This window comes from Mchenga conophoros, linkage group LG20 (assembly GCF_057382185.1).
Source record: "Mchenga conophoros isolate Kocher_MC1m ecotype Shallow Benthic linkage group LG20, M_conophoros_male_GT1.1, whole genome shotgun sequence".
Classification (NCBI taxonomy): domain Eukaryota; kingdom Metazoa; phylum Chordata; class Actinopteri; order Cichliformes; family Cichlidae; genus Mchenga; species Mchenga conophoros.
In genome coordinates, this window is record NC_140545.1 from 34,402,504 (window position 1) to 34,420,577 (window position 18,074).

At 40.6% G+C, this 18,074-nt stretch overlaps 1 protein-coding gene across 1 annotated transcript in view; it reads left to right on the plus strand.

Moving 5' to 3' along the window:
- Positions 1–1,179: 1,179 nt before the first annotated feature.
- kcnd1 (potassium voltage-gated channel, Shal-related subfamily, member 1) overlaps positions 1,180–18,074 on the plus strand; it is an 81,134-nt gene continuing 64,239 nt past the window's right edge. Inside the window, exons 1-3 of the mRNA XM_085259162.1 lie at positions 1,180–1,413; positions 11,459–12,674; positions 16,949–17,194. Coding sequence (XP_085115288.1) covers positions 12,519–12,674; positions 16,949–17,194 — 402 coding nt within the window. The 5' untranslated portion in view covers positions 1,180–1,413; positions 11,459–12,518. The remainder of the gene's footprint in view (positions 1,414–11,458; positions 12,675–16,948; positions 17,195–18,074) is intronic.

An 18,074-nucleotide genomic window follows, 5' to 3' on the forward strand; every position in this document is an offset into this window, starting at 1 on the left:
AAAGATATTTTGAGAATTAATATGGAAATAAAATTTTAAATATGTGAAAAAAATCTTACCTGGGTTAAAACTGTAATTTCACCAAAGCATTAGTCAGGGTAAAATATCAGATCTATGTAAAGTCAATGTCATCATGTCACTGTGCATGAAAAGTCACAACAGTGTGTTGTGTAATGGAACATTATTGGAATATTGTCCGTTTCAATATTGCCTAAAAATAATGCTGTGTAAGGTTTCACAATGTAAAGTTTTAACTTTTGTAAGTAAATTACTTTTGAATAAATCAATAGAGACTATATTGCATCAGTTGCCAGTTAAATACAATTATGTTAATTTATAATATTTAGATTGAAGTTCTCAGAATCAGGTGGTGTGAAAGTATCTCAAGAGGTAAAGTTACAGAAAATAGTCATTATAAAAACAAACAAAGACTCCATTCATGACACATCCCTAAAATCTGTCCCATTACAACCCCAACGAACATGTAACACCTCTCTGTTTTTTTAAAATAAAATTGTCACAAGTAATTAAAATTGACACCATAAAGAATAAAGGTCATAGCTACGTTTATGTTTTTAAAGTGAAAATAAAGTTAGTAATTTAACAAAGAAATAAGTTTGCATGCAGAGCACGTGCTAGAATTTGGAGTATAGAATAGTCTCTATTACACAAACGCTGTAATTTTAAGTGTCGTTCTAATAACAAATATACATTTTTTCCTTATAAATAGTGTTTTTAAATTGCAACTTTATTGCACTGTATGTTCGATGAGGGTTTTTCTTTGATAATGATATGAAAGATTTTGTAATGTAATCTGAACACTTTACATCAGAAGTTGTAATTTTCCTCCCCCCCCCTCTCTCTGTCCATTTTTCTCTCTCTCTCTCCTTCCAACATGAAACTCCCATCAGTCTGTTTAATGTAGAGCAGTGTGTGTGTGTGTGTGTGTGTGTGTGTGTGTGTGTGTGTGTGTGTGTGTGTGATGAGAAAAGGGAGGGACACGAGGAAGAGAGCAAGAAATGACAACGAACAGAGAGAGAGAGAGAGGAGAGTGAGAAAACAAAAAGGAGACAGGGGGAGGGTCGAGCAGGAAACAGGAGGTGGAGCCACAGAGAGAGAGAGAGAGAGAGAGAGAGAGAGAGAAAGAGAGAGAGAGAGAGAGAAAGAGAGAGTGAGACAGAGAGGGATGACAGGAGATGTGGTTGTTGCCGCGGCAGCAGAGCAGGACAGATCTGAGACAGTAAAACAACACTCCTCCTCTTCTTCCTCCTACTTCTTCTTCTTTTTTATTCTTCTTCTTCTGTCCTCCTGCATCCGTCCACAGTGGTTTCACCTGGAAAACCTGCCTCCTCTTCCTCCTCGCCTTACTCTTCACCTTCATCATCAGCAGCCGCACCAGCACCAGCAGCTGTGGTAAGTAGGATGGAAACTGCTCCAGATACACCGCTACCACTGCTGAGAATAGAATAAGAAGGGAGTGGAAAAGTCGAGTGGAGGAAGAGGAGCGGGACGGGATGGCGTGGTGGAGAGGGGTGGGGGTGGAGAGGGGTGGGGGGTGGGAGGGGGTGAGTAAGAGTTTGGAGCGAGGAGGTGAAGAGAATAAAATCAGAGTAGAAAACTTGGAATAAAGAGGAGCAAAGAAGAAAAAAGTGGCGTTTGTGACTAAAAACTGTAGATGGAAAAGAGCAGAACAGGACGAGGGAGGAAGAATAGAACTGAATAAAACAGAATAGAAAAGAATAGAAAAGAAAGGTTTGAGGTGTTTGGGATAAACAGGAGACAGCAAGTTCACCAATTTATGACAAATAATTAAGACAAAGCCTCAAGATTAAGATTTAGATAGAAGATAGAAGCAGATAAATGTGGATAATTTTCCTTTGTGTGTGTGTGTGTGTGTGTGTGTGTGTGTGTGTGTGTGTGTGCGCCTGCGTGTTGAGGTTGACGTAATCCAGCTGTATGAATTAGTGATGAAGTTCTGTGTGTTTGCTATTAACAGTGGTTAGCAGTCTCGCATACACACACAGACACACACCTGCCGCTTGAACACTTGTCATATGCATGCGTGCACACACATACATGTGCACACACTGTGCTCATTAATATTCACACACCTCCTGCTTCTGCAGTCCTGAAACTCTTTAAACCTCCAAAAGGGAGTTGGAGGCTTCCTAACTCACTTATTGTCTTTTTTTACCTTTTAAAGTTTCATTGAGAGTCGATAGGAAAGATTCAAATCGTGCAAGTCAAGAATTTTTGATGCCATTGCACGCTCGAACGTCTTTTGTAGTCTTGATACTTTGTGGCCTCACGTCTGGCTTCAATCCATTACGAGAGGTGTACATCTTTAAAAACACCTCACTCATGTAAAAGTTGATGTTTTTATTCTGAAACAGCCGCTCAAGTAAACAGTGCATTCTTGGGGACTAATTTCATCTGCAGATTAATGACTATTTTGTACTCCGCAGAGCATTTGTGGCATTTTCTGTTTCGCCCAATAAGGGAAAGTGAAAAATATCCTTTTCCCCTGTAAGGCTCTGTGGTTTCCTAAATGTGGACACTGTCGTTTCTAGCACAACGTTCTTTAAGAAAATAAACATTTTAGGCTAAATAAATGTTTTTTTTGTTCTTGTCAAAGATGAAGATTGTTGTGAAGTCACTGTGTTATCAGACTGTTTCATGGTAGCTGGTCCTGATTTGTGTCAGTGACGCAGTCGGTCTGTTTCTCAGCAGTCAGCTGAGAAGCAGACGGTAAATAATCGAATGTGAAACGTCTTCAAATTCAATCTATGCCAGTTCATAGCTAATGTGATGCTGCACAGGCCTTTAACTGGTTTTAAGGTTGCTTTTTAATGCGCGGGCACACTTTGGTAGCTAAACAAATTTCACTCGAGGTTTTACAGTGAAAGAGGAACACAGGCTGTGATGTGCTTTTACTTTAACAGTTTTTTGGTGAAACTCTGCAGGATATCCTGATATGACACATATGCAATACTTAATCAATGCGAGTTTGGTCAACTCCTCCTTGGCAGCACATTTAATCCACTGGATAAGAGCCTTTGCTGTACTGGGCGATGTTGCTCTGGTGTGTTTGTGTTGCTCTGCCATCGTGAGTGGAAGTGAGCGGACTGTGTTGGAACGCACGCAGGAACGGCTGAAGACTTCCGAGCCGATGATCAGAGCTGTGAAAATGAGAAAAATGGCATATGTCTTCATTTCAGGAATACTGGCAATGCATTAGCAAGCTTGATGCAATTACAGAGCATTACATTAGCATGATGGACTAAAGCAAAGAATTAATGCAGTTCTATAAAGCAAGGATTTGTGTATTTTGTGTAAGCTGGTTCTTATACAGCGCGTTTCTACTTTACCTGAGCACTCGTCTCATTCAGCCGTTCATACAAAAAGCTTTTCTATAGTTTTTCTACATAAGTGCTTTCTATTGAACATTCACACTGCAGCAGGTGCATCGGAGATGGGGTTAGTGTCTTGCCAGATGATGTTTGGTATGCAGACTGGGGCAGCCAGGAATTGAACCACAAACCTTCCAATTAGTAGATGAAAAGTTCACGACTATGGAGCTTTGCCTCCATAGTCGTGAATATCAGAGTGGCGGGTCACACCGCATCTTTTTCAGATGGTGGAGGGCATCTTTTGACATTTATATTGCGTAAATAAAATTTGACAGCTTGGCATTAACCTCCTATCATCCCTAAGGTCAATATTTAGAGGCAGGGAGTAATGTTAGGTCTAGTTTGAAGAAGGAATCATACTTTCCACGTCTGCAAGGCAGTAAGGGTCCACTCGGATCAGGCAGCAGACTTCAAGCAGATGTCAAACAATGTAACAGGAGTGACTCGGCCGTGGGGTCTCCAGCTGTCCAGCATCCACAATAGAGTATAATCTAGCCTTTAGCTACATGCTAAAAAAGTTTCATATCAGAACCCAGAATAGTTTTCAAATCCAGTCTCTAACATGCAACATGTTTCTGTTAGAAGAGTTTCCTTTCCAGATGTTTTATGTGCAACTCGCTGATGAAAAGTCAGTGTTCAGTGCTATTTGCACACGGAGTAAACATGCTGTTAAAGATCTGAATTGTCAGAGAAACGTGTTCATACCATATGGTTTGGATTGTTCAGTGAGTCAAGTACGCACTAAAAACCCAACAGTGGCTGCTTTAGTAACAAAAAGCTCGCGGGTACATTGCTGTGTGAAAGCAGTGCCACGCTGGCTGCAGCCAGAGCGCAAACCAAGAAGCAAATCTGTCAATTTTAAGGACAAACACATATCTGGCTCTTCACCTCAGTGAGTCGATGTAACTGTGTGTCAGCTAAAAGTTTAGAGCAGCCACTAGATATAAATGAACGGCACAGAAAATAACATAAAATAGCACATGCGTACGATTTAAATGGTCTGAGCCGGCTATAGATCAGTCCTTGTGCAAAAAATGGACACAGCTCTCAGCAGTGAGCGTGGAGCTGCATGTTATCTGAAAGCGCAGTCGCGCTCTGCATGTTCCGATAACATGCATCCTGGTGCATTTATGCAAAATTTACGCTGCCTTTTCCCACCACTTTTCTCCTGTCCTCCCCGTGTTTCTTTTGTTAATTTAAATGATCTTCTCCTGCACAGAGTAGGAGAACAATCTGGAGCATAAAATAACCTCACAGTAAGTGCTAATCAGCATGAAGGTGCTAAGACCAGTGAGTCAACAGCTGCCAGCCTTGTTACATGTCTTTGAATGTATGGGCTTCATTTTGGTTTTCCACATAGATGCAACAGTTTGCTGCAGTCATTTGGAAAAAATAGGAAGAAAATATCTTTTTATATGTTTTCCACAAAGTTTCAAGTGTCATCTTTTTGTACCTGCTGATTGTCTTTATTAGCCAACAACATTATTCCACACAACAGTGAATGGAAACATTGATAAAATAATTTACATTTTAAATTGTTCATGAGATGATGTAAAAATGTCTTCATAGACTGGGTTAACCTGTAGGAGCTTTAATACCGGATGATCCCTGATGTTGTTCACTTTAAAAATAAAAAAGGAAAAGCCAGCAAAGGTCGAAAATAAAATATTAAATGTCTAATACATTTAACTCCAGGTCTATAATAAAAGAATCAAAGCTTCGGTAGCTCTGTGTGCAACTGAACGAGCAGTGTTCATCAAACTTTGCAACAACCTTGTCAAACATCGGTGAATAAAAATGTGCTGAACTTTTCTAAGACTGGAGGTCCAGCAAAGGCTAGAAGTGCAATCTTCCATGTGTCCGGTTTATCGTCCGGCTCCAGGCTCTCAGGCACAACATGAAAGGCCAAACCTCTGCCAGCTTTATATTTTACTTCTACTTTTTTATACTTCTACTTCCCGTACCATGTAATACTTCTAATACACGTAGAAACTTGAGTCGAAGGCCTTCGAATGTGGCAAACTATTCCGCGTACAGAGCCATAATTACAAGCTGCTAATCATCAGGTACAGCAACAGGTATTAACAGGACATTGGCACCTTCTACTGGTCAGGAGGTATCATCAGCTCTTATTAAACTACTGTCGCTGCATTCGTGAGCAGCTCCGTGCTAATTTAAGTTACTGTTCTGGTGGGAAACGCCAGCATCTGTACAGATGGTGAGACTCAAGCAGACAAAACAAAACAAAGAGGAAATAAATCATAAATCATGATCAGAGTCACAGCAATCCAGTGATAGTAGTCGGTACATCAATACGTACATTGAAACAAGCGTTTTAATAAAGACTTGTGCTCCTCTCCATTTGAACTTACCAATATCTGACATCACGGTGGTGCATTTATAAGCTGGCGTGGAGGAGCTCACCTGATCCTTTCATTTCTTCCTGTCATTATACAGGTTCTCAAACAGGCTACATGTTGGGGTTGATGTGAATTTCACACTGAGGTACCTTTAGATCCTCTTTAAAAAATAAGGAAGATGATGGGATTTTAATGACAGGAGGAGCAGCCTGTTCAGGCCTTTTCAGCTGGATTTGTTGGCAGTTTATACTAATATAAAAGTTCATGTGTTCTCATCAGAAAAATGGTGAGATTATGATGATGATCATGTTTAAAAAGAGTCAGCTGTGAATGTGAAGCTTCTGAAGTATTAGACGCTGACATGTGCTCATGATCTTTGGGTGGTTGCATGTTGGTGCGTAAAGGAGTGGAGCATGGAGCCACATGATCAGGATGCATCCTGACCTCCTTACTTTCCAGGTTTTCTGGGCAATTACAGTTTTTGAAGGAGACCCAGGGGCAGACCTAGAACCCGCTGTTAGATTATATGTCTCATCCGGTCTGGGAAATCCTCAGGATCCTCCAGGTGGAGCTGAAAATGCTGCTGCCACCTGACTGTGATTCAGCAGCACTTAATGGTTGGATGGGTGGGTGGATGAACAGATGGGTTGATGGATGATGGATCATTTCGCTTTTGTTTGCTTTTGTCAGCTGACATATTTTCGGTTAATCATTATATCCAATGTGCAGATGCTGTATTCTTTTGCTTGTACTGAACTGTGTGTGTGTGTGTGTGTGTGTGTGTGTGTGTGTGTGTGTGTGTGTGTGTGTGTGTGTGTGTGTGTCTGCCGGCCGCAGTGAAGCGCTGCTCAGTGATGGCCGTCTAATGGTTTCACACAAACACTTAGAGTGGCCGGCCATGTGCTGCCCTCCATCACTCTGTGAGTGTCTGTGTGGGAACAGAAGTTTCCACTCCAGCAGAAACGCTGCTCCTACTGTTTCAGAAGCTTTCTTTTCATTTAAAACAAACTCATTTCATCTCTGAATTCTCAAAATTTATATTTAATCATTTTTGGTAAGCGTTTTCCAGCTGTCGTGTGAGGCAACACAACTGCTTTTAACAGCACCCTCTGAGAGCTGTAGTAACGACAGGTGGAGGTCAGGGTGGATGGATGGGTGGACTGCTGTTTATTGAGTTTACTGACCTCAGATTTGCGTGTGTCTGGTCTTTGGCAAGTTCTACAAACATTTGCAGTGAACGATGGAACAGCATGACAACACTACATCATAGCATGATAAAGTATATACATGAACAGGTAAAGGTGGAAAAATAAGGGAGTACTTAGCACTTAACAAAAATGATAACAAAAACAGTTTCTGAACCAAAAATATACCAAATACATGCCCGTAAAAATACCGTACAATGCAAAACATTGAAAGTGGAATAGTATCCTTCAAAGCAAAACTTCAGTTTTGAAGAACCGATGACCAAAAGTGTAATAAAAGTAGGCTTCATTTGTACAACGCAAATGTAACCTTAAGCAGAAACACTAAGTTTTATTTTAGGAGCAATAATCCTAATTTGAGAAAAGTAACATAAAAATAGATCAAAGAAGAGATTAAAATGATAAAAAATAAAATAACTCAGCTGTAGAAACAGGATGTAACCACGAGCTGAACAAAGAATAAACCCCAATCAATAAAACAAGAAGGAAAATTGTAAAATCAGAAAGACTGAAAAGTCCCCACCGCACTTCCCGAGGACATTTTATTGATCTGTGAGCAGACAGCCTGGTTTCTCTTTATTGATTAGTAATCAGAAGCATGTTTTCTGCTGATTAGTGATTGGAGACCTGTTGTTTTCCTGTTATTGACCAATTTATGTGAAGAAGAGCAGATGCAGGAGATTTATGTTTTACTGAAAGGTTTACACTTTATTTAGTTGTGGCAGTTTGTATGAGGGTGAAGCACAAGGTGATCTTCCTAAAGGGAAAAAATATCCCTTGGAAAAAAGAAACTTGGAAAAATAGATATATTTTTTTCTGTTAAGAAACTGCTTTGCTTACTTTACAAGGTTGCCTGAAAGGGATGAAAATCCTGATGATTGTACCCAGAGTCACCGTATTATCAGAAGCATCAGGAACGTGGAGAGAAGTTGCTGGAGTTCAGAAGAAAATTGCATATTGATCTGAATGAAAGTCTCCTGCTTGTGGTGTTTCATGTTTCCTGATGCATCTGTCTATGAAGAAGTTTCTTTCCAAACAATTTTCCAACATTGTGCTTATTTTTTTGGTTAAATATTACACTGGAGCAGCTCGTTACCCAACTGGTGTACAAGTGTTTCCACACTAGGAGACCGGATATTACCGCGTTTCTCTGGTCGTCCTCTGGGGAAGCTTTTGAATTGTCGCGCTTGTTTGCACAGAGTACTTTGCATCTGTGCGATTGTAGTGAGAGCCTGAACTACATTGCAAGTCAGCCTCATACTCTGCGGGTGCTGGACTCCAGCAGGGCTGCCCTTTGGCACCACTTCTGTCACAAGTTTTATGTACAGTTTCTAAACACAACCATGGAGTGGAGGGTGCGCTGCTTGATCACTTTGGGATGATGTGGACAGGCAGATGGATGTCTGGGCCTGCCATATCAGACCTGTGTGGGAGGAAGGGGATGGATGATGGATGGATGGATGGGATTGGACATTTGAATGCAGGTTTTATTATAAAGTGTTATTGAACATTTAAAAGGAAGCCCACTGAATGATGGAAGCTCTTTACCTGATCTAAACACACCTCTGGTCCCACTATTGAATAATGTATCTGTTTACTTCAGCTGATTCATTTCATAATCACAAACAGATGAATGTAGAAGAGCAATCAGGCAGATCCCATTAAAGGAGAACTCCTTTCAGGTTTGCTCAAAGCTTTTAAGCTGTACAGACAACACAGTGACTGATGGGGAAATGGATTACATGTGAACACAGTTCACTGTATAGATAAATGCAGGACTATAACATGTTGACTTTTATTCTGAAACTTCAGTTGTTTATGTTCTTTGAATTGTAGAAACTCTTTCAAACTTTTGGGAATCAGCTCTTGGGTGGTAATGACCATAAAACCATAAAACCAGCAGCCAACACATTACCAGAAGGGTCGAGGTGCAGCACCAGCTGCTTGATGGGAGCTAAACGCCAATCCCAGAGCAGTGGCTGTAGATAAAAGGCATTATGCGGGTGCTGTAAATATCTAATGTTCACTCAGAAACCATGATGTCAGCAGGGATTCCCACAGAGAGGATGGGCAGATGGGTTTACTACAGGCCTGCAGACTGAGGAAAGAACTGCAGGTGGAAAAAGACTGTCCAACACGTGCCAGAAACAGAAAGCCTTTCAGCTTTTTAAGCTGTTTACTACAGACATTACTCACCTTGTGTGGTACTTGAAGGACATTCTTCTGGAAGTGAAACTGCTGAACTAACCTGAAATACCCATTTCAGAACCTAACCTCTATTTTCTTGGCCATTTAATTCAAATTACAAAATGAATCACAGGGAAGACATTCAGTTTGCACATAAAACAACACCAACCTGTTATCATTCCCAGGAAGTCAGACGCTGCCATTTCATCAAAGCGCTCTTCGGCTTTAGTACATAATGCAGTGGGCGATGGCAACATGGAGGAAGGTTTTACTTCCAGTTCATCACATGTTGATGCTTGTGAAGGACACTTGGCATCTCATTTAAAAGCACTTGATAAAAAGAGACATTTGAACCCACAGCAGTATTTTCCTCATTCTAATCAAAGCTGTATTCACTCATGGACTCAAGATCAATAATGCCCTAATGCAAATGTATATAGTATATATATCACCTCCTTGTTCATCAACATTTTGGCGAAACGCATTTGTAACATTTAAGCCTTGATAAAAATTACCAGTGAAAATATAGAGAAAAGAAATAAGCGTCATGCCAGAGTGACTGAATGTTGCTGTTCAGTTAAAGCTTTCCTGCTGAGATGATGGAAAGCTCCACTTGGAGCACGTTCACCACTGAGCGCAGGGAAGCTGTGTGTGTGCGCGCGTGTGTGTGTGTGTGTGTGTGTGTCTGTCTGTCTCTGTGGTGGATTGTATGTGCTTAGTGGTAACTGAGGCAGTGCAGCTAAACTAAACTAGTCAGGCTGAAAGCGTATTCATAATTCATCACAGACACACACTGGAGACTTTACCGCAGCAGGACAGATAACAGCCACAGGCAGGTGACTGTGTGTGCGCTCAATATGTTTTACTAAAATACTAACAGCAACAATACTACAGTATGGAAGTATTCTACTAATTAGAAGTAAAGGTAGTACAAAGAAAACTGCATACAATAATGTAACTTTGTAACTTTGATTTTTAGTTTTAGTTTAGTCTGATTTCTAAGTCATATTTGAGGAGACGTTTTTGCATGCAGGCAAAAATTCCATATGAAGAGCACAGACAGATAAAAACTAAAAAACATATTCACTATTGCTTTTAGTATCATTGGGATATCATTTCAATGACAATGAGCAGAAGTAGTTAATGTTTGTTGATCATCACAAAGGTTTTGGGGGTTTAAGAGGTTAAATTTCCTGAAGACGGCAGATTCAGTGTGATTCGACTCAAACCTGAGGAAGCAGCGGTTTTATTGCTCCCACTGTGGACTTAATGCAATAAATGCATGACAATAACTTTTCATCTGATGGTGAGGAGTTTCACAGGAAACTTTATTGTGTCTTTATTGAGTGAAGAACGCAGTGGGAGAAATAAAGAGAGAGAAGGAGGAAGATGGCCAGCGATGTTTTTGCTCTGCAGACTGAGGATACGCTGCTTGTCTCGTCATAAAAAACATCTTTAATAACCTGAAGCCTTATATCTTCATCTTAAACACATGAATGGAGCTTCAGCTGTACAGCCCTCAGGGGAAGTTTGAGAAGGACGAAGAGGATCAATAAACAGACATGAGATGTACATACTGTCCACTATTCAATCAAAATGATTCGTTTAGATTTAATGATAAAACGAGTGTTTGTCTAAACCAGCATTATATGTGTTATTATTTAAAATGTGTTTAACTTAGTTCGGAAATTCTTTAAAAAAAACCTTTTCTGCTTTTCCGTTTTTTCTGTCATAGTTTAGCTTGTTTTTGTAACACATTTTAAAACGGCTCTAATAGGTACTTTCTGAGGTGGTTTTCATTCTTCCATTCACAAGTTAATGATGATAGATGATAGTTTGGTTGCTCTGTGTTTACCGCTGATTGCAGTGATTAACATCAGCCTACTGAGCTGTCTGTTAGGTAGATGAGGGACCTCCTTCATCCAAATGGGACTAATAACAACTGACAGTGGTCATTAAACAGGTTGATTAAATCAGATTTGGACGCTTTGATGTGGTCTGGGTCAGGTTGTGTGTTCCAGTACGTCTGTTGCATTCCCGGACACTTGGTTACCCAAGTCCACACAAATCAGCTCCAGAAGTAGGAACAAAGACTCTTGGCTGTAGTACAATACGCCAAAAAAAAACAAAGTCTTTCTTCCCTGTAAGGACCCTTGCAGTTCCTACCTCTCTTCAGCTTTTTCCCACCCATACCTCCTCTTTTCTCTCTAAATTCAGTCTCTTCCCTCCTTCTCCTTCTCCTCCTGGTTTGTCTCTCACTCTCTGCTTCTTTTTCTGTTTGTGTGTTTTCTGACAGGACAACCATACATGGACATGGAGAAAGGAGCGCCTGACGTCTCTTCTACACTCAGAAACAAAGCTGGTGTCTCTCTTTCTCCACCACTAATGCCCCGGCAACTTCAATAAGAGGGAGAGACTAAAACACAGAGATAGATAAAGGGGAAAACAGCAAGCAAGAGCAGAAAGAGAACAAGAGGAAGAGTGAGGCTGCACAACCATAATCTCCACAGCTGAGAAACACTTAGAGGGAGGGAGGCAACACAGGCGATTCTGTCTATCTTGCAACTTCAGGGACCATCATCACAATTTAATAAGAATTTGAAAGGCTGCGGTGCTGTAACAAATCAGTCTTCACAGGGAAAGAGGGTGGGTGAGAGAGCTAGAGTCAGACAGAGAGAGAGAGAGCGAGAGAAAGGGAGGAGGCCAGACACAAATGTTTTAACGCTTCCCTACCTGGATTCATATCTTTCTGCCTTTTCTTGTAAATCCCCGCAGCAATAAACCTGTGACGGCAATATCAAAGAACCACTTTATTATTATTTTACACATAATCTATTGTGCTAAGACTGCTGAGATTTCAAGAAATTATGTTTTCCTATCAAGAGAGTTCATATTTTCAAGAAGTGCATCCTATTTAGAGCAACAGGACTGAGAGGAACTTGTAGAGAAACAGAGAAATATTTTAAAAAAGCAGCGTTTACCCTGAGAAGTGTCTCGCAGGCCAGACGGAGAGGAACAGAAAGGACGGCGTCACGAGAAGACCATCCAAACTGCAACAAAATAAAAGCACGGGCCTCACGCTTGTTCATCGATCTGCTTTCCTGCCCCTTTACAGCTTTTTTTCATGGCTTGACACCCAACTGCAATCTGGCCCCTCCCTTCCCCTTTCCTTCCCCCCCAACATGTCCAACCACCTCACATCTCACTGCCCAGACCGCCAAAGGAAATCAGGGCAGCTGAAGAAGTGAGCAAGGCTTTAACCGAGCCAATAAACATTTCATTAGCTCCATCCGCTCTTCCCTCCTTCGACGAGGACAAGAACTCTCACACTCTACAGGTGGGCGCTCTGATACAACATGGCAGCCGGCGTGGCGACATGGCTGCCATTTGCACGGGCGGCGGCAGTTGGTTGGCTGCCGCTGGCCAAAAAGACGATGCCCAAACCTCCAGTGGACAACTCGTCCAGATCGGATGAGATCCTGTACCTCAACGTCAGCGGGGTCAGGTTCCAGGTGGGTGCTGGCGTCCACTGAGCGTGCTCTAAAAATGCTTTCAAAAAAGTGGCTGCAAGTTACAGGAATGTGTGATTTCACAGTTGAAAGCTTTGTGACTGACTTTGTAGAAAAGTTCGAGTTATGTAAAGAGAAAATTTACACTATTTTCACTGAACATCAAAGGTTGAACTCAAAACAATAAAAAAGAAAGGAAGACTTTATTTTAAAAACATGAAATAAAAGCAACATCTTTTCAATTTCTTGATGCATCCTCAATCATCCAGGAGATCTTTTCAATCGTCCTAACCAAGAATGAAAAGATGTAGTAAGCGTGTCATCAAGGCCAATGCCTTCTATTACACTCCCCAAACATACTTAATAGATTAAAAGTAAAACTATGACTGTAAAGTTTATATAAAAACTGTAAGTGAAATATAATATTAGGTTGTTTTTATTGGTTTTTAGTGTAAAGGACACTTACTGTGTGTTATGAGCTTCCATCCACTCACATTCTCACCTAGGACCAAGTTAAATTCCCACTTTACTTAACGTGCATGCCTTTAAATTACGAGTGGAAGTTGGAGTACCAAGACAGACTTTTTGACCTTTCAATAAACAATATGAAACCCTAAAAATAAAAAAACGGCAAGCAAACAACAAAAACTGAAATAAATTAAAAATCAGAAAATAAATTTTTTTTACATTTAACAGGATGGAACAATTAAAACGTTGATGTTGTTGAATAAAAACGATTTGGATTAATTGACAAATGAAATGCATAAAAACTTAACCTCTAACAAAGCATTGTGTATAAACATCATCAGATATTTCTTTAGTAAATAATTTTCTGTTTCAGAAAATTAAACTGTTGAGATTAAATTAAATGTTGACATTAAGAATCTCATATGTGAGAGTCGCCCTGGGAGGAAAGGAAAGCCGAGGAGCTGGGCACCACGTTGGCATTATGTATGCCATGCTCATAATCTCCTACGTACATAACTGATGAATAACTAGAAGAGTTATTTTCTGGGTCTCTGAGGAGCTAATGAATGTAGCATGTGTTTGAAATTAGAAGCCCAGAACACACCTGTTTGTCCTGCTGGTGTCCCGCATGAATGAATCCTTAACATCCACCACCCTTAGCTTCAGCAGCCTTAACATCCACCCTACAGAGGACGTACCTCCACCCGTGTGTGTCACTGCTGGGTGTAAGTTATGCGTTGTGGGCTTGTCCAATATGAATGTAAATCCTCGGGATGCCGGGTTGCTTCGTGACAAATCAGAGGCCTCGTTTATCAACCGCCTGTGGTGCATAAGCAGTGTTTATGCTCGTGTCCACGTTCTCCATCAAACTTTTCTTTTTTTTTCTTGGGTTTTTAGATTTAAAAGCACTCTTCTGCATGTGTAAACACAATTCCAGCAGTAGACAACGCCAATATTAATATCAGCTGTGCAAAATTTGCAGGTTGTCAGCTGTAGTTCAATAATTATTTATTTATTTATTTATTTTTTGCAGTGCAACATGAGTGAGTGAGTTTCAATTACAGCAAGCAGCTTTATTTCCCTGACATTCAGTCTTAAGCGAGGTTCCCTTTGTTATGACAAGAAAATGCAGAGTTTCTTCAGGTGAATTGTGCTTCTTTTAAATTAGTTTCTGCCTCCTGCTGCGTCTTTTTGATGTCAACAAAGCCTTTGTTACACACTGCGTTTGTTGGATGAGCAGCTCCATAAACTACAGCAGATCCAAAGATTCTGTTAATGCCATTCAGTTATTATATATTATATAATTTTATATGCATTGTATAATAATTCAACATTGTTACATTTCAGTGCCCCCTCCTTCCTAGTGTTTTTTTTTCTGTATAGCACAGTCTATTAAAAGCAAGTGTATCAGATAATAATAATAATAGTGAAAAACAAAAACAGTCCTCAGTGATCCTGGATTTTGATAAGAAAAACTACCTTAATTAGACTCCCAGCTCTCTTAGAGTTATTACTTTTTGTTTGTTTTAAGTTAGCAGGTCTTAATTTGTCGTTATTTTTTCTCATTAAAGTTGACCTATTTTCCTTTCACATAAAAACAAACCAGTGTATTAACTGAATCATGCTGTATGCTATATTAGCCTATATTTGTTCACATTTTGAAAACGATGCTTTGGCTATGAGCAGTTACTCTTCAGTTATTCCTGAATGTTTACTGTTGTGGGATTACTGTAAAACAGCACTGATCCACACAGTTAAGCAGGGGGATGTTATTCCAACACAGCAAGCAGGAAAGAAATATTCCCAGCTCCACATTTTTATTCTTGGACTGTTCTGGAGTAGATTTGCATGATTCAGTTAAAAATAATCCTTACTTGTCTTGAACTGGGCCTCGGTGCAGTTCATCCTCTGTCTGGAAGATGCCGTTTTAGCTCGCTTCCCTCCTGCTTTCAGCCAGCTTTCCGAAAGAGAACGTTTAGAGCAGACAACAGCTTTTGGGATTATTTGTAGGCTTCATGCAGACCTCATTATTCGAAGCTTTGGTTGTTTAATATGAGCCTTTCAAACATGGAATTTAACCTATGGTGTTGGTCGGTTTTCTAGTCATTGAATGCGACAGTACTGAAATCAGGACCTGCTGTGAACGCTCCCCAAATCAAAGTGGACTGAAATTCCATTTGCAGGTCCTACAAAGGTCAACTTCTAATTTCCTCTAAAATTATTCATACATTTGTCCTTTTTAATGAAGAAGAACACTCTAAAGGTTATTAAAACTCATTATCTGTTGAAGTGTTACAGTCACTTGACATTTTCTAGGAGGAAAATTAAGAGCTCTGTCACTTACAGAACTATTTCCAGAGACTCGTGCTCCCGTGATGTGTTCCAGCCACGCTCCTACTTCCACGGCAGCAAGTTGTAAATCCTGTACATCTAATCAGCGCATTGATGTGCATTTGGGTAGAAATAATAATAAAATGGCTCCACAACTAAAATAGATTTGGGTAGCTTTCAGCGTACTTTCTGCTGCGGTGGCAAAATGAGTGGAAAGTTCTTGTCGAGCTTGTGACTTTGGCCTCATTTTTCAAAACAAAATGCAGCAGCTTGAAGTTGCTGTAAAAATAGAAAGTTACAGTAATGCTGCCATTTAATATGGAATCCTAAACAAAACAGCAGCGGTATTAAAAAGGCCCTGCTTCACCGTTACCTTTAGTTACTGACAGTCCACTGCTCCCATCTAACATCTCACTGCCTCCTTCAAACAGCACTTTTGCTTTTCACATGTGAATGTGATATTTGGATTTTTATTTTTAGAATCTTTTGTACATTTTACACGGGTCACTTCACTAAGCCCCAAACCACCAGTGGGAAGGTTACTTCAGTTTAGAAGTCGTTACCACGTTCTTCACTTTCTCAAAGGACTTGTTATATTTGATTTATTTTCAAATAAATGTTACCAACTTGGGAATGAAGCAGAACATTCCTCTAAACGCTCAAACCTTGACATCCAGGATCTCACTGCTGGCAGCATTTTAAAACAAGCTTTTCTCTTTTCTCTCCACAGACGTGTTTGTCGGTGGGCTATAGCAGTGCAGCACGATTTCATGTAGTTGTCGGAAACTAATCTGGCAGTTTGTTTGCTTCCTGCTGAAGTTTAGATCTTTTTGAAACAGAAGTAGTTTGCTTACACTGACGGACTGCTTATAGCAGCCTAGATACTTTTGCTATTTGAGGGTGTTATTTCCAATGCAACACCGTGGACGAAATTGCATGTCCCAGGAACGAGCTTCAGTAACTGTGGCCTCCACCAACCCACCTGACTCTCACAGCATGCTGCTTCTTTGGGCTGTGCCTGATCAGGTCCCATGGGGCTAATGTCTGACCACCTCAAAGCTCAGGGAAGTGACTGAAAGAATAAAACTGGATAGGAACAAATTTGTCTGGGAGGGTGAGGTGTCCAGGAAGGCCTCAAAGTAGTGACACCACTCCTTCACATTAAAAAAAAGCATGTTGAGGTGGTTCAGGCATCTCACTAGGATGCCTCCTGGATGCCTTTTAAGCAAGGTATTTTGGACATGTCCTCCTGGGGAGGAAGCCCCAGGAATCATGTCTCTCAGCTGGCTTGGGAATGTCTTTGTGTCTCCCTGGTTAAGCTAGAGTCGGTGGTCAGTAAGAGGGAGGTCTAAGCTGCTGCCCCTGCAACCTGAATCTGAATAAGTGGTATAACATAAAAAGATGGACGATTGATGCTTACTGTACATGAGAACCTGAGAAAACTCCTCTATTCTTATTTCTTTTCCTTTTTTCTTCAGACATGGAAGAACACCCTGGACCGTTATCCTGACACACTGCTGGGCTCCTCTGAGAAAGAGTTTTTCTTCAACGAGGACACAGAGGAATATTTCTTTGACAGAGATCACGAGATGTTCCGGCACATTCTGAACTTTTACCGCACAGGAAAGCTCCATTACCCACGACACGAGTGCATCCAGGCCTTTGACGAAGAGCTGGCCTTCTACGGCATCGTGCCGGAGATCATTGGAGACTGCTGCATGGAGGTACACCTACTCTTTCTTCTACAAAGCCTCCCCTTTGTAGTTCAAAATGTTACTAATTGTTACAAACTGCATCACAAATGAGAACCCACTTATACACAGATTGGTATTCATCAAGTTAAAGAGATAAATTGGATTTTGTTCCGTTATGAACAACAGAGGACACATTTTCAGTTGTCATCAGTCACATTATTGCTTTTCAGGTTTGTCAAATGCTCCTAATGGTGTATGCAGTAGTCTTTGCCACTGTCTACAATCAAGGAAATAAAGGATGTAATAATAGCCTGCTGAACCATCAGGTGTTGTAGGATGTCTGCTAACCACATCTAATGGGGTTAAAACGTCTAATAATGGCCATTTAATATTCTGAATAGTGCGGTATGAACAATCCTTATAGACAAAAGTGAGATTTTGGATTAAAAACCCCAAAATGTTGCATATTCTTGCCCAATGACTCCATCGAGCCTCTGGGCTTCATTACAGCTCTAACAGTCCAAATGATGAGGGCAGCAGGTTTCAGCTTTATGTTCTTTTAACTGCAGTCCTTTTAGACGACTTTATAACGCCTGCATCATTTGTAGTGTACTTATGTGAACCTTTGACCTTTTATCTCTTTCTAATGGTTGACTCTAATGCTGGTTATTCTGCTTCTGCACTCATTAAGTCTCTCTGGAGGGGAACATCATCAGCCAAACGCCTAAAGAGTAAAAACATTGATGGATCTGAGGGGACGACTAACAAGGGCTGCTCTCAAACCCCATTATCAAACTTCGACTCATTAAAACAGCGGTGATGAGCCCTCGGAAACGGCAGCAGCCCAAATACAATCTGATTTGCCTTTTTATTGCTCCTGATTTTGGAAAGCTCCTTACAACGGCTTTCT